The sequence below is a fragment of the Chiloscyllium plagiosum genome, chromosome 11 (assembly GCF_004010195.1).
Source record: "Chiloscyllium plagiosum isolate BGI_BamShark_2017 chromosome 11, ASM401019v2, whole genome shotgun sequence".
Taxonomy (NCBI): domain Eukaryota; kingdom Metazoa; phylum Chordata; class Chondrichthyes; order Orectolobiformes; family Hemiscylliidae; genus Chiloscyllium; species Chiloscyllium plagiosum.
The window spans coordinates 47,771,511-47,788,315 of NC_057720.1; the positions used below are offsets into that span (position 1 = coordinate 47,771,511).

A 16,805-nucleotide genomic window follows, 5' to 3' on the forward strand; every position below is an offset into this window, starting at 1 on the left:
GGTCCCTCAAAGTTTCTTCATAGACATGCCCACCAGTCCCAGCAGCATCCTGGTAAATCTCTTCAGCACCCTCTCTAAAGTTTTAACATCCTTCCGATAATGAGGCGACCAGAACAGAACACTATTCCAAGTGTGGTCTAACCAGGGATCTGTAAAGCTGCAGTATAACCTCACGGCTCTTAAACTCAATCCCCCTGTTAATGTAAGCCAATACACCATATGCCTTCTTAACAACCCTATCAACTTCAGTGGTAGCTTTGAGGAATCTTTGGACATGGGCCCCAAGATCCCTCTGTTCCTCCACACTGCCAGGAATCCTGCCTTTAACTCTGTATTCTGCATTCAAATTCAACCTTCCAAATGAATCATCTCACACATATCCAGGTTGAATTACATCTGCCCAGTTTATCAGCCCAGTTCTGCATCTTGTCAATGTCCCGTTGCAAACTACAACAACCCTCCACACTACCTACCACTCCACCAACTTTCATGTCATCAGCAAACTTACTAATCCACCCTTGCACTTCCTCATCTGAGTCATTTATAAAAATCACAAAGAGCAGAGGTCCTAGATTAGATCCCTACGGAACACCACTGGTCACCGAGCTCCAGGCTGAATACTACCACCCTCTGTTCTATGGGCTAGCCAATTCTATATCCAGACAGCCAAATTTTCCTTATCCTATGCCTCCTTACTTTCTTAATAATCCTACCATGGGGAACATTAACAAACATCTTGCTAAAATCCTTGTATACCCAATCCACTGCTCTACCTTCATCAATGTGGTTTGTCACATCCCCAAGGAATTCAGTAAGGCTTGTGAGGCATGACCTGCACCTCACAAAACCATGCTGACGATCTCTAATCAAACTATGGTTTTCCAAGTAATCGTAAATCCTGTCTCTCAGAATCCTCTCCAATAATTTGTCCATCGTCGACATAAGATTGACTGGTCTGTAATTCCCAGGGTTATCCTTATTCCTTCTTGAATAAGGGAACAACATTTGCTACCCTTCAATCATCTGGCACTACTCCAGTGGACAGTGAAGACGCAAGGATCATCGCTAAAGGCACAGCAATCTCTTCCTTCGCTTCCCCTAGTAACCTTGGGTATATCCCCTCTGGCCCAGGGGACTTATCCATCCTTATATCTTTCAAACTTTTCAGTACATCCTCCTTCTTAACATCAACCTGTTGAAACAAATCAGCCTGTTTCATGTGGTCCTCACAAATGACAAGGCCCCTCTCAGTAGTGAATACTGAAGCAAAGTATAGTATTCTTTAAGGACCTATCTTGCCTCCTCCGTCTCCAGGCACAAGTTCCCTGCACTATCCCTGATCAGCCCTACCCTCACTCTTGCTCCTCACATAAGTGTAGAATGCCTTAGCGTTTTCCTTAATCCTACCTGCTAACGCTTTTTCATGTCCCTTTCTAGCTCTCCTAAGTCCATTCATTAATGTGTTTTGTCACATCCAATAAGGATTTTGAGGCATGACCTGCACCTCACAAAGCCATGTTGATTATCTCTAATCAAACTATGGTTTTCCAAGTAATCAAGTTGTCTCTCAGAATCCTCTCCAATAATTTGCCCACTCCTAAGTGATGGAATACTCTTCACTTGCCTGGACGCATGCAGCTCCAAGAACACCGAAGAAGTTTGACACCTCCAGGACAAAGCAGCGTACTTGATTGGCACCACATCCACAAGCATCCACTCCCTCCACCACCAACCGTCAGTAGAAGCTGTGTGAATGAAGCTACAAGAGGCACTGCAGAAATTCACCAAAGATCCTCAGATAGCACCTTCCAAACCCATGACCACTTCCATCTAGAATGACAAGGACAACAGATGTATGAGAACACCACCACCTTCAAGTTTCCCTCCAAGCCACTCACCGTCCTGACTTGGAAATATATCACTGTTCCTCCACTGTTGCTGGGTCAAACTCCTGAAATTCTGTCCCTAATGGTATTGTGGGTCACAGCAGATGGACTGCAGCGATTCACCACCGCCTTCTCAAGGTCAACTAGGGACATACAATAAATGCTGCCCAACCAATGACACCCACCTCCCCCAAAAAATGAATTTTTAAAAACTCAGTGCATTTCTGTGAGACAATATCTGGTAATGAAGAACAAAACAAACCTTCAGTTGCTAATAATGCATTGAAATATCCCTTTACCTTTTGAGAAAAGCACTGTAAAACTTCATTTTTCCTATTATCCTATTAAAGCATGCCTACTATTGTTCTGACTTTTCAATATTAATTTTATAAAATTGTTTCATTTGTAAGAATAAATTTAGCTTTAGGCTTTGCACACCTGGATGTTTTTTCTTTACAAGTTCACTCAGTAGAGTTGCTGGCCTTTGTCTCCTTTTATGCAAGTGTATTAAAATATGAATCATAAATTAAGACCTCTGTCAACACATATAAGAATCACTTTATGTTTCTTGGCTTCAGGTAAAAAGATGCTGTCAAGCGATTAAAAGGAATGTGGTTTTTAGATTTACTATCTCCACCCAACTGTCCTCCAGGTGTAATGAAGATCTGCAGCAAACCATAAATTCTGTTGGAACATGCCATGTATTCGTTGATTTAAATTGCATATCAGTAATGGTTCATTTGCATACACAATATAACTTTTTAAAATCAGGGTAGGAATGTTTTGAGAATACAAAACACGTTTAATTAGCTTCTGAGTCAGTGGAGCCAAGAGGAAAATTGTTCTATCACAAATGTTAAGCAGAGAACAGTTGCTCAATTTCATAGAAAACGTAATTCAATCCAAGAGTTATTTATATATTGTAAAATGTTTTAAAATGTCAGTGAATGTTTGAATTGCCATATTATTGTCTTGGAAGAGGTCAATAGAAGAGACCGAACTTGTCACCATTATGCAAATGCACAAAGATCCAGAATTTGCAGTGTTTTTAATGACAAACCGTGTTTACCTTGTTCAATAAGTGTAATAGGGTTTTTAATAGTGAGCTGGATGATAACTACAGTTCAGTAACTGGTCTGGTTTTGAAAAGATTCATTGTATATTTATGGAATGCTGTCAAATGCTTCCATAATGATTAATTGCTAGATTTTTAAACTTGATTGTTTTCTTAAAAACATTCTTTAAATTATTTTCTTAATATTTTGGCTTCTGCCTTAATCCAGATGTACATCCCAATCTTTTTGATTGTATGTGAAAATAATGAAATGATTGATTTATTAGTGCTTTCCTGACTTGCAATATGCAGCAATTCGCCAATATGTTTGTCTTCCTAATTTGATAACATCCTGAAGAAGGGCTTATGCCCGAAATGTCGATTCTCCTGTTCCTTTGATGCTGCCTGACCTACTGTGCTTTTCCAGCCACACATTTTTAAGCTCTGATCTCCAGCATCTGCAGTCCTCACTTTCTCCTAACACCAATGCAGTTCAATGCTACGAATCTCAATAAGCTATACTGCTAGAAACTGGACATTGAGTTAAAGGCTTCAACACAGAGAACACCAGATCTCAAAACACAGTTTTCTTCAAGGTCAGCAACCAAGTATCCTTGCTTCCCTGCTAATTTCAAAACCCAATCAAAACATCATTGCCTGCTCATAGTTTGCTTATATTCAGTATTCACCTAATTCACGTTTATTGCATTGTATATGGGATAAATACAAAGCCTTGGTAAATATGCATTGCCAAGACATTAAGCACACATTATTGTAAATAGGAACTGTAGTGTAGCATAAGAAAAATTATTTTGCTTAGCCAAAATTGTCTAACTCTGATGATGTCTTGAATGTTTTGTTTCACAGCAAATACTGAAATTTCCTTTGATATGATGGCAGTATTTACCCAATTTATACGTAGAGTCGTAGAGTCACAGAGATATACAGCATGGAAACAGACCCTTTGGTCCAACCCATCCATGCTGACCAGATTTCCCAACCCAATCTAGTCCCACCAACCAGCACCTGGCCTATATCCCTCCAAACCCTTCCTATTCATATACCCATCCAAATGCCTTTTAAATGTTACAATTGTACCAGCCTCCACTACTTCCTCTGGCAGCTCATTCCATACACGTACCACCCTCTGTGTGAAAAAGTTACCCCTTAGGTCTCTTTTATATCTTTCCCCTCTCACTCTAAATCTATATGAAAACTGAAATAATAAGTCATTCCTATAGTTGTATGGCACTTCATAAAAATGTCCCTGATAAGAAAATGAGAACCTTGAAATGATAATTTGGCCTGTCAGAACTGATTGAAAAATCATGAATAAGATGTCCAGTCATGTAGCGTATATATTCTCCCTCACTCGCAATAAAATGCAGAAGTAGTGTCTGTATACCGCAAATTTCTACTGGTCTGGTTCTTTCACAGATGTTTTTATTTTGGTTTAGCTATTGCAGAAGAAATAATGAGTTTCATAGAGTATTCTCCAACAGGGTCTCACTAAAAAATATTCCTTGTTCCAAAACACTCAATTTTGGTAGCAGTGAACCCATTGTTGTAAATAGTCTGAAGGCCTAATAATATCAAAACTGTCAATTGTCTTATCTGTTTTACTGCTCTGTTTCTATTTTGGCCTGCTTCCTCCTCCAATACTTGTCCAATCTCTGTTCTTCTTCACTTCATTTTCTTGTTGAGAAATCCGATTTCCTTCTTTTATTGTCTATTTCGCTTATTTTTTTCAGTATGACCTATGCAAATTAAAAATGGGTCTCTTAATATCTGAATTCTTGGAGCAAGATAAAGTGATTTGGTCTCTGAATTGTGGATGTTAACACAATGGTGGTTTAGCATTGCAGGCTGATTCTTATTTGCCTCTAGTAAATACTCCCATCCCTTCTGTCAACACACCACACTTGCTGAAAACCAGCCATGAAGGAGAAAGAGAAAGAAAACAGAATGCAAGAATATAGCATTAGAATTGGGACGGTCAGCAGGATTGGTATTAATTGAGTGAATGTAAGGAGTTCTATGTTTTCTTACACTTGACTTAAGCCCTTATCTACCATTCCGTTTATGACTGTTACAATTAATTTTGTTAAGTCTTCATTCATTAGTGCAATGTTATCAGCATAGTGGATATTGTTGATAACTTTCACTCCTACTTTTATGCTGTCCATCCTCTAAGAATGCAATCTCTTCAGGAAAGAAACTGTACAGTGCAAGAATGCAGTCTTGTCTGACATGGTGGCTCGGTGGTTAGCATTGCTGCCTCACAGCACCAGGGACGTGCGTTCAATTCCAGCCTCGGGTGACTGTCTATATGGAGTTTGTACATTCTCCCTGTGTCTGCGTGGGGTTCCTCCGGGTGCTCCGGTTTCCTCCCACAATCCAAAGATGTGCAGGTTAGGTGGATTGGTCATACTAAATTGCCCATAGTGTTCGGTGCATTAGTCAGAGGGAAATGGGTCTTCGTGGGTTACTCTTCCGAGGATCGGTGTGGACTTGTTGGGCCAAGTGGCCTGTTTTCACACTATGGGGAGTCTATGGCAATGTAATTCTATTCTATGAACACTTCCCAGTCACCAAGTGCATTACTAGTTAGTTTCGTCCAGTAAATATAATTCTTAAATAAATTACCAAATTCACATATCAAACAAAATTAGCTTAACTAAATCAATTTTACTTAAATAAAGAAAAACATTTGGACTTGGATGTTGATCAACATTTATTGTTTTTATTTCCTCTGCTCATATTTGTTATTTTTAACATCTTGATTCAATCCATTAGTCAAATTCCAAAGTAGCTTTACAAAACATATCTTTTCTTTCCTTCTAGTGCACAACTCAAATTTAATTTTTATTACTAACCAGTGAGCAATATGGTCTGATTCTGTGGTGAGCCACCAGGAATTTGGGTGAACCACTACAGTTTTATTTGCTGACCATAATTCTGGCTGTTTTTAGAGTTCAGAAACTTGTTTATAAATATTGACACTAGTTTGATTGATTTATTGTTGCCACATATTCCAAGATACAGTGAAGTATTGTCTTGCATGCTATGCTTGCAGATTGTACCATACAGAGTGTATCAGGGTAGCAGAACAGAGTGTTACAGACGCAGTGAAGGTGCAGAGAGAGAGAGAGATAACATGGAAATAAACCACTCCATAAATCAACTTTTAACTATTTAGTTGGATTGAATTACGTGCATTTAAAAAATGGCATTGAATAGTGTCACAATTTGTTGATCACATTAGGGATTATGGCAGACTCAGAAAATATGAAGGAGACTGTATGGCGATAAAAGCCATTTTTTGCATTCCTGTATGCTGCAAAATCTGCTATCTATGAATATTGTAATATTTCAGAAATGGGGTGTTACACTGCTGGTTACATTTTATTCTATCTAGCAATAAGGTTGGAATCCAAAATAGTGATAGGTCACAGCTGTCCACTCAGGAGTCCATGTACAGTAGTCGAGTCAGTTGGCTTGTTAGTGAAAGAGATAGTTAGATGAGGTGATTCCATGTTGATAAATGCTGCTGTTAGCTGGCTGCATTCAGTTGGGTGGTAGGAGTGAGAGGGCACAAATTACAGCTGGTGGGTAGAAGAGGTCTGCTCATACCAGTTAGAGAACTGGAATTATTTATGTCAGTGAGTAGATGCTGACATGCAGCCTTGTGAAGCCCATTGGGATGAAATCTCAGGGTTAAGAGATTGACTAGCTGGGAGTTGGGTAATTGCAGTCCAACTAGGAGCTCAGAGCAATTCAGGGCAGCATCTTGAAGAATCTTGCTGTTTGATATAAAGCCAGTATGATTCCAAACAAAGCTACCAACTTTGTTATAATCTGGTTAAGGATCAATTATGTATAATTTTAGGAAAAAAGTGAGTTCCAGGGCTTATTAAGAGAATAAAGCCACAAGATTCTAGGGATTTGAACAAATAATATTTTATTATACAAGTTAGAACAATAATACAATCCATAATGCATATATAGCTTATTTGTAATACCCAGAATTAACATGTTCGATATACATGGGTAATACCACACAGCAAAGTACATCAAACAGCAAATATTAAGACACATGCTACAGAATTCTCTAACTGCCCACCCCTGAAAGTAATGACATGTTGGGGTCATCAATATTATAATTCTCCACTTTTGCCAATCCGGCCTTGAAATTCCCAGTAGAACTGTTCAAACAATTGCTTCTGTTTTAGTTAATTATGCTCTTCTCTGGTATTCACACCCTCTTGGAGTCTGAAAATTGTACCTCAATTTATTTATTCACATGCACAACTCCAGTTTTTTGCTGACAGCTAGCTTTAACTTCACCAAACTAAACACTGACCTTGGGGCTTCCCTAAGTTCTAATCTTGCTCACTTGTATCAGGCAAATACTCCTTATGGATTTTCAACTCCCACTCTCTTAGCTGCTCTGAAATATTAATTTTCCCAAGCCCTTCACAGCGTTCCTCGACACAAAGCTCATGCTCTTTGGACTTTCTCAGATTTCTCTTAACCCCGCCAGCTCACAAAATCCTGAAAGTACCTCATCCTCGGACATTCTTAACGGACTCCTGACCTCCTCAAGGAGCCATGTCTTCAGTAATCCATTATGGTTCCCAAGACCTTTCTGGAGGTTTTGGGGATCTTGACGTTTAGGATGTGCAAGATTCTTTCAGAAAATTTTGTTCTTTTTATTTTATTGTGAACATAGAAATCCCTATTTAACTCTTGCAAATACTTACAAAAAAAGGATTCATAACAAGCTGAATTAGGTCCTTGCAAACAATCTCGGGAATCCTGGAAAATGTGGCTTTCAGAGAAGAGGTTGAACAGCCAGGATATAGGCAGTCTGTAGTACAATGGCTTTGATTGTGTTTCATGGCTAGCTCTTTGAAAGTAAGGAATTAGAATCCCTTCTAAAGATGAAAAAGATTTTATACAAGTTATTGACCCGCAGTATTATTGATGTCTGGGTGGTTGCTGAGCAATCCAAGGGATCTGTCTTGACTAGATCTTTTAATTGATGTGTTCTGTGGGTGTTCAGCCACTGTTTCTGTCAATCCTGTTTAGCTCGCTATTTCTGGATACAAGAGTACAAGTTGGATGTATATCTCATTGTTTTTTTCTCCTCTTGTATTGCATAGTAAAGAATATTTTTTTTGTTCCGTCCTATGGCTTCATTCCCTTACGTACTTGGGACATCAAACATAATCTACTTTTACATAAAATTATAGTGTTACTGTTAGTCAAAAAAAGAATAAAAGATTGAGGTTGGGTTAGATGCTTGACTTTCAGAAAAGAACAAGAACAATTGAAAAAGAGAAAGGGTTCCTTGATGATCAAAATGTTGGGGAGAACGGATCTTAGTTCTGAAAATCAAAATGTAGGATTGGGTTGGGTAGGGCTAAGAAACAGCATGGAGTAAAGAATACTGGTGGAATTAATTTATAAATACCCCAGATATTAATTTTAGTGTTAGGAAAGAAATTGGAGGTTATTGTCACAAAGATAGTACTGTAATCATGATTGCTTTAATTGTCAAATAAGTGAGGAAAGCCAAATGTTTAACAATCGTGTCAGAAAACAATTCATTGAATACAAAAAGATAATTTTGTAGATCAGTCTGCCAAGGAACTAACTGGGGAATGGGCTATTTAAATCTAACTGAGCGCAAAGAGGCAAGTTTAATTAATAATATTCTCGTAAAGCAGCCTCTGGGAAGAATGGTCAAAATGTGATAAAATTTTATGTTGAGTTTGAGAACAGTTTATAATTAAATCTAAGATTGTGGTCTTAAATCTGAACAAAACAAATTACCTAGATATGAGGGATGAGTTGGATAAAATAGATTGGAAACTAACTGAAAGTATTGCAGCAGATAGGCAGTTGGAACCATTTAAAGAAGTCATTCTTGGTTCACAATAATCAAATATTCCTGAAGGAAATAAAGTGACATTACAGTTGGTATTAAATGGGAAGACTTATATTTCCAAAGAAGTGAGCTGTAGATTGTTTTGTTTAGTTAAATGTGGCAAAGACAGATGAAATGCAATACAGCAGTAAACTATGAATCACTCGCTCTTTCTTGAGAATGTAATTGGGGTGGTTAAAGGGGACCCAGTGATGACAGTGTATTTGTAATTTCAAAAAACTTTTAATAAGCTCCCACACAAGAGGTAATTACACAAAATTAGGGCTTGTAGGTTTATGAATGATATATTTGCATAGATTTGAATGCTTAGGCTCTGGAATTCTCTCCATAAACTACTTTTCCTCTCAACCTCACTCATTCTTTTAAGATGATCCTTAAAATCTACCACTTTGACCAAGTATAACAACCACACAAGTATTTCATCAAATTTGTGTAGCTTCTTTATACTTTCTTCTTATCCTTTGAGCATCATCTTGTAACATATCTCATCCCTTTTCAAAATCACCTGTGTTGCCCTCCAATTAAAGTTTATCACAAACATTTTTTTCACTGCTTTCTCCAGCATTTGCAACAAATGGCTTCTCATCCTCAGTGGTTTCAACAACTATTTCAATTAATCATGTTCTCTCTTCTGAGTTCACTGCATGTATAGAGAACAAAATGGACACCCTACTTTTAAATTAAGTTTTTAAAATTAAAATCAGCTATTTGAAACCAGAGGCTGAATTATATTAATGGAATAATTATTTTGTGAGTAGTATGACATTATTGGAATTGACTGACTTTTTTTTAAACCTTCTAGATTGTGGGACCTTCTGATGGTTCAAGTTACATCATAGATTATTATGGAGCAAGACTCACAAGATTAACAATTGACAATGATACATACAGAAAGACACAAATGAAACAATGAGGTATGAAATTTAAAATTTTGGTGGGTTCCCACTACGAAGTAATATTTTCAATTATAGATTTTTGCAAGATAGTTTCTGATTAGAGCTATATTTATTTATTTTCAGTATTATGCAGGACTTTGGTCATTTTGGTTCATGACAATTTATCTGAGCCTTCACTCAAATACCGGTAGTAAGAGAAAAAAAAATCTTTGTAAAGTGTGAAAGTGACTAACAGCTAATGTCCTTGAAAAAATTTGGGATATTTATGTAGTCATTTTTATAGAATATGTAAGATGAATATCTTTAACAAGGTGAAGTCAAGTCCTGCTGGGGTTTTTTTCTCTTGTGAAATAGTTAGTGTTCAGAGTACTCTAAATAAATTCAAATGTTTTTCCATTTGTAAAGTTTTTGTTGCCATTTCATGTTATCAAAGGGAAATAACTATCGAGACAAATTTCTGCATTTTTACCAGTTTTTTCTGGGACCACTGGACGGCAAGAATGCTAGAAGAATAGCATTGGACGGCATTGGTAACATGCCCAGTATTGCCCTACTGCCATGTCTTTGTGTAAGTGACAAGAGAGATGGCATTTGAGGAACCCTACTGAACCAATTACTTAACTGGCCAATTAGGGACCACTTTCTTCCTCTGTAGGCATTTTGCCCGTTTGAGATGGCCAGCTGCTGTATGAGCAGAAGGAGACCATTTGACCTATTAAGTCTGCACCACCTCTTTGAGCACTTTAATTTTGTGCTAATCTCCAGCCTTTTCTCTGTAACCCTGCACATTGCTTCTATTTCATATATTATCCAAAGCTCGCTCAACTGACTTGATTGCACATGCCTCCGCCTTACTTCCAGGCAGTGTATTCCAGGCACTTACTACTCACTGTGTAAAACAGCTTTTTCTCGAACAAAATAGTTGAAGAAGATGCCTTCTAGTTCTCAATCTGTTTACAAGTGGTTACAGTTTCTATTTGGCGGAGGTGGGTACTGCAGATGCTGGAGATTAGAATCAAGATTAGAGTGGTGCTGGAAAAGCACAGCAGGTCAGGCAGCATCCAAGGAGCAACAAAATCAATGTTTCTGAAGCCCATTCCTGATGAATGGCTTTTGCCCGAAACGTCGATGTTCCTGCTCCTCGGATGCTGCCTGACCTGCTGTGCTGTTCCATCACCACTCTAATCTTGACTACGGTTTCCCAATGTCTACGCTGTCCAGACCCCTCATGATTTTGAAAATACCTATCACATTTCATCAGAGCTTCCTTCTCTCCAAGAAGGACATCCCCAACATCTCAAATCAGTTTTCATAACTAAATTGTCTCAACTCTGGAACCATTCTCATAAACCCATTCTGTATTCTCTCCGTTGAATTACCATTCTTTCTGAAATGTAACAGCCAAAATCATCCTCAGTATCCCAGCCGAGATCTAACCAATGGCCTTTATGAGTCTATCATACCCTCCCTGTTGTATTTTCTGCCCTATCAATGAAGCCTTGAATACTATAAGGTTTATTAACAGCTGCTAACTTTTATCACAATTGTAACAGGAGATTAGGGACAGGTCATTAGCTTTTTGCTGATAAAAAATAGTTATTATAAAATTAAATAAAACTGGTTACTATTTTAATTGTACAGTGCTTGTTATAGACTAATCATCGTGCCAGCCTAAAGAAATAAGCAGCACCCAGATTACAAAATCTTTCAAAACAGGTTTCCCACAGCCAGCAGATCTTCAGCAAAGCAGCAGAGGGCACTCATAAACTGTTCAACAAACTTATTTGAAGGATGAAAATTCTTTCTCAATGCTAGCATTCAACACCAGTGCCTAATTTTACAGCAATGGGGTTCTTAACCATATACTCCACTGATTACCTTTTGTGATCACAAATTAAATTAAACTTCCATCCAAACTGAAATCTATAGTTAAAGGTAGAGGCTGTGACTGTGTCATGGCCTGAGTCTTATTTGAATCAATTTCATTTAGAACTTGAAAGTCGAATGGATATTCCAAGGCAGCTTTTTTATTCTGAGCCACAGGAATGTTGGCTGCATGAAAAGCAGTGCCAGCTGCAGGTAGGTGCTTAGGTTGGAGAGGTGGATAGGGAGGAGGGGGGAGGATGTAGGTTCAATCTGGCAACAGCCCACTGTATTTTGTGAAACATGAAGAAGCACTACTGGCCTCAAACATTGGTTGAATCTTGCCTTTCCAAAGTTTCTTTGGCTTGATGATCTGTGAAACTGGCTGGAGTCTACATAACACACCCTCCAGCGAGTTCCATCTGAAGATGACATTTGGGTTTCTATGTAAGTCATATACTGCCTATCTGTATATGCAGATTATACTGAAGTGCATATCTCAGTGAGATTAAGCAGCTTTGGACAGCAAAACAACTAAATAAGTCAAACTAGTTCCACCTGAAGATGACATCTGGGGTTCCATGTAAGTCATATACCTCCTATCTGTATATCTTGAAAAGTCCCGAATCGATGTTTCGGGCATGAGCCCTTCTTCAGGAATGAGGAAAGTGTGCCAAGCAGGCTAAGATAAAAGGTAGGGAGGAGGGACTTGGAGGAGGGGCGTTGTAAATGCGATAGGTGGAAGGAGGTTAAGGTGAGGGTGATAAGGTGAGGATGATAGGCCGGAGTGGGGGTGGGGGCGGAGAGGTCAGAAAGAAGATTGCAGGTTAGGAAGGTGGTGCTGAGTTCGAGGGTTGGGACAGAGACAAGGTGGGAGGAGAGGAAATGAGGAAACTGGAGAAATCTGAGTTCATCCCTTGTGGTTGGAGGGTTCCTAGGCGGACAGTTGGCTATGAAGAGATCGAGGGCAGGTAAGAGGCCAGCACGGGGTGTCCAGGTGGATGGGGTGTGTTGGAGAAGGGGTCGTCAGAGGGTGGGCGAGAATCCTGGTTGAAGAAGTAGGCGCGGAGGCGAAGGCAGTGGAAGAATTGTTTGATGCCTCTCCGCGTGTTGAACTCGTTAATCCAAGAGCGTAGGGGAATGAAGGTGAGGCCTCTGCTGAGGACTGATCTTTCATCCTCAGAGAGGGGTAGTTCTGGCGGGATGGTGAAAATACGGCAGGGCTGGGAGCTAGGACCTGGTGTGGGGGCTGGAGCTGGGAGTGGGGACGAGGTAGTCGTGGGGGCTGGAATCGGGGCAGAGACAGAGATCGGAGCGGGGGTGGGGTTAGGCGTGGGGGCGGAGATCGGCGTGGAGGCCGGGTTAGGCGTGGAGACGGAGATCGGCGTTGGGACGGAGACGCATGCGGCGTGGTCGTTGTGCAGGTGAGTGATGTCACTGGGGGCGGAAGTGGCTGCAGCAACGGTAACCCCAGGGGCGGAAGCGGCTGTGGCGACAGCAGAAACGGAGTTGTTCCCGATAGCCGTGTGCCCCGCGAAGGCCGCGAATCTGTCGGCGATGGTCTTCCTGGCGATTGTGGAGGCGGTTGTCTGGGCGGCGATCACGGAGGCTGCAGGTTCGGTGGGGGTGGAAGTGACGTCATGATTCGCGGCGGCGGTTGCTGCCCGCGGGCGCTGCAGCGGCCGCATAGTTAATGGCACCCGAGTGATTTTGGAGGCCCAAGGGATCCTTCCATATCCGCCACAAATTCACCTGCACCTCCACACACATCATTTACTGCATCCGCTGCACCCGATGTGGCCTCCTCTATATTGGGGAGACAGGCCGCCTACTTGCGGAATGTTTCAGAGAACACCTCTGGGACACCCGGACCAACCAACCAACCACCCCGTGGCTCAACACTTCAACTCCCCCTCCTACTCCACCAAGAACATGCAGGTCCTTGGACTCCTCCATCACCAGACCATAACAACATGACGGCTGGAGGAAGAGCACCTCATCTTCCGCCTAGGAACCCTCCAACCACAAGGGATGAACTCCGATTTCTCCCAGTTTCCTCATTTCCCCTCTCCCTACCTTGTCTCAGTCCCAACCCTCGAACTCAGCACCACCTTCCTAACCTGCAATCTTCTTCCTGACCTCTCCGCCTCCACCTCCACTCCGGCATATCACCCTCACCTTAACATCCTTCCACCTATCACATTTACAACGCCCCTCCCCCAAGTCCCTCCTCCCTACCTTTTATCTAAGCCTGCTTGGCACACTTTCCTCATTTCTGAAGAAAGTCTCATGCCCAAAACATCGATTCTCCTGCTTCTTGGATGCTGCCTGACCTGCTGCGCTTTTCCAGCAACACATTTTCAGCTCTGAATCTCCAGCATCTGCAGTCCTCACTTTCTCCCTAAATAGGCGTGTGGTCTGGCTATCCAGTAATCAGAACCTATAGCTATCATAGCAACCTGATTATCAGGGTTAATGGAGCGATAGTACTACTGTTACCCATTTTAGACCAGGACTGGTGCCGATTTTAGCAGGTTAAACTATTGAGTTTTATCATTCCCAATACTTGATTTTATGGCAACTTTCTTTTTTTCTGTAGTGTATACTTTTATTAAACCATCATTTAGAAAGTACATGATCAATGTAAAACTAAAATGGTGTCCAGAATATTATTATTTGCAACAATTCAATATAGAACATGACCAAACTTTAACATTGCACATAAAATCTACACATATCAGATGAGTTAATAGTTTCAAAAAGTGTAGTGCTGGAAAAGCACAGCTGGTCAGGCAGCATCGAGGAGCAGTAGAGTCAATGATTCAAGCATAAGCTCTTCATCAGAAATGTTGCGGGGGCCCAAGGGGACTGAGAGATAAATGGGTGGGGGGGGGTGGGGGGAGCTGGGGGAATGTAGTTGGGAATGTGATGCGTGGATAACGGCATGGGGTGATGATGGTAGGCCAGAGCAGAGAGTGAAGTGGGTAGGTGGGAAAGATGATGGATTGTCGGACCTGTCCATCTTCTTTCCCACCTATCCACTCCACCCTCCACTCCGACCTATCACCATCAACCCCACTTTCATCTACCTATCGCATTCCCACCTACCTTCCCCCAGTCCCACCTTCCTTCCCTTTATCTCTCAGCCTCCCCCGGGCTTCCCCCACATTCCTGACGAAGAGCTTACGCTCGAAACTTCAACTCTCCTGCTTCTCAAACACTGCCTAACCAGCTGTGCTTTTCCAGCACCACACTTTTTGATTCTGATCTCCAGCATCTGCAGTCCTCGCTTTCTCTGAGCTAATAGTTTACCGAACAGAAATTTCCTTTTGTCTCTGGAACAATTTAAGACTTGAACCAAATCTCAGTATACACTAGTAAATAATCTGTTGGATTGATATTTTAAACACCTAAAATCCTTTTAAATGTGTTAATGCCAGCAGTAAATAATAGTCATTAGAAAATCTGGTCTCCAGTGTTTCTGTTCTCATCAGTGAAACTAACTTGAAGATATTTCACTTCTGCTACAATTCAGTTCTGTAATGAATATTAGAGTAAACATGATGCTTTTCTTATGGAATAGTTGAGCTTGTTGCATATCAGTTACTGAATGGTTCATGTTCTATGCTGAAACTTGTATTTGTGTAATCTGTTTTTGTGATGTTTAGATGAATATTGGTCAAGGAATCAGGGAAAACTCCTCCATTCTTGTTCAAAATGGTACCAATGGATTTTTGTTTTTACATACACCCAAGCAAGCAGGTCGTGACTTTCAATAAACATTTAATCCACAAATGGCACGTGTCACTTTGCAGCATAGGAACATAGAAACAGGAATAGGCTATCTACTTCACAGTGTAAATAGATCATGACTGATTATTATTGTTAATTCAATAGAAATCAGTAGATTTTGGGAGACTGTCTTAAACGTGTCTTGACTGTCTTGGAAGAATTTAGTAAGGTTCAATGAGATTATCTCTTATTCTTCAAAATTCTAGAGAATACAGGCTCAAGATTTTTTTAAAACCTGTCCCCACAAGACAATCCCAGCAATTAGTTCTGTGAACTTCCAGAGCACTCCCTCTATGTTTCCTTCAAAACTGTACACAAAACATCAGATAGCATCGCATCCATGTTCTATGAATTTGCAGCACTTTGCAATACTGCACTATCAGCACTGATATTGGTGCTAAAGACCTAGAGCAAGACATGAACTCAAATTTTATGATTCAGTGGAGGACATGCTATTGTCTGAACCAGAGTTAGCACTGGACTCTGCTTTGCAGCACTGAATATTATTCGAACAGCTCTACCAATGAAGAAAATGACAGAAAAAGTACTAGAAAAATAGTGTGATATAGGGTGAATTAGACAATAAAAGGACTAGAGAGGGGAAAAAAAAGAGAAATGAAGCAAAAACAAGTTGAGAAAAACCATAGAGAACAGGCAGAAGAGAACAGGCAGAAGAGGACCATTCTTGACCCATGAGGTAAAAGAAAACATATTCATAATCCTGAACAGTGATTAGCCCCTGGGTACATTATTACACTGTTTTCATATGAACACAGAAATTGCTGGGTCCAAGGTCCATTTAATTTACCTTCTACCATTTTGAGGGTCACATACCACAATAATAATGGAACTGTTGGCTAGCTATTGCAAATGATCTCCTACAATTAACTGAAACTTGAAAGAATTCAGAAAAGATTTACAAGGGTGTTGCCAGGGTTGGAGAGTTTGAGCTATAGGGAGAGGCTAAATAGACTGGGGCTATTTTCCCTGGAGCATCAGAGGCTGAGGGGTGACCTTATTGATGCTAATAAAATCATGAGGGGCATGGATAGGGTAAATAGACAAGGTCTTTTCCCTGGGGTGGGGAGTCCAAAACTAGAGGGCATAGGTTTAGGGTGAGAGGGGGAAGATTTAAAAGGGCTCTAAGGGACAACCTTTTCACGCAGAGGATGATGCGTGTACGGAATGTGCTGCCAGACAAAGTGATGAAGGCTGGTAAATTTAAAAGGCATCTGAATGGGTATATGAATAGGAAGGGTTAGAGGGATATGGGCCAAATGTTGGCAAATGGGACAAGATTTATTTAGGATATCTGGTCAGCATGGATGAGCTGGACTAAAGGGTCTGTTTCCATGCGGTAT

At 40.5% G+C, this 16,805-nt stretch overlaps 1 protein-coding gene across 3 annotated transcripts in view; it reads left to right on the forward strand.

The window, feature by feature from the left end:
• Window positions 1-16,805, forward strand: part of tm2d1 (TM2 domain containing 1) — a 113,693-nt gene that overhangs the window by 70,406 nt on the left and 26,482 nt on the right. For 2 of the 3 annotated variants that reach the window (XM_043699261.1, XM_043699259.1), the window contains exon 7: window positions 9,696-9,807. In XM_043699261.1, the coding sequence (XP_043555196.1) occupies window positions 9,696-9,806 (111 nt within the window). In that variant the 3' untranslated portion in view covers window position 9,807. Of the gene's footprint in view, window positions 1-2,464; window positions 3,537-9,695; window positions 9,808-16,805 lie in introns of those variants that run through there. The other variant, XR_006312978.1, reaches the window with a different exon arrangement.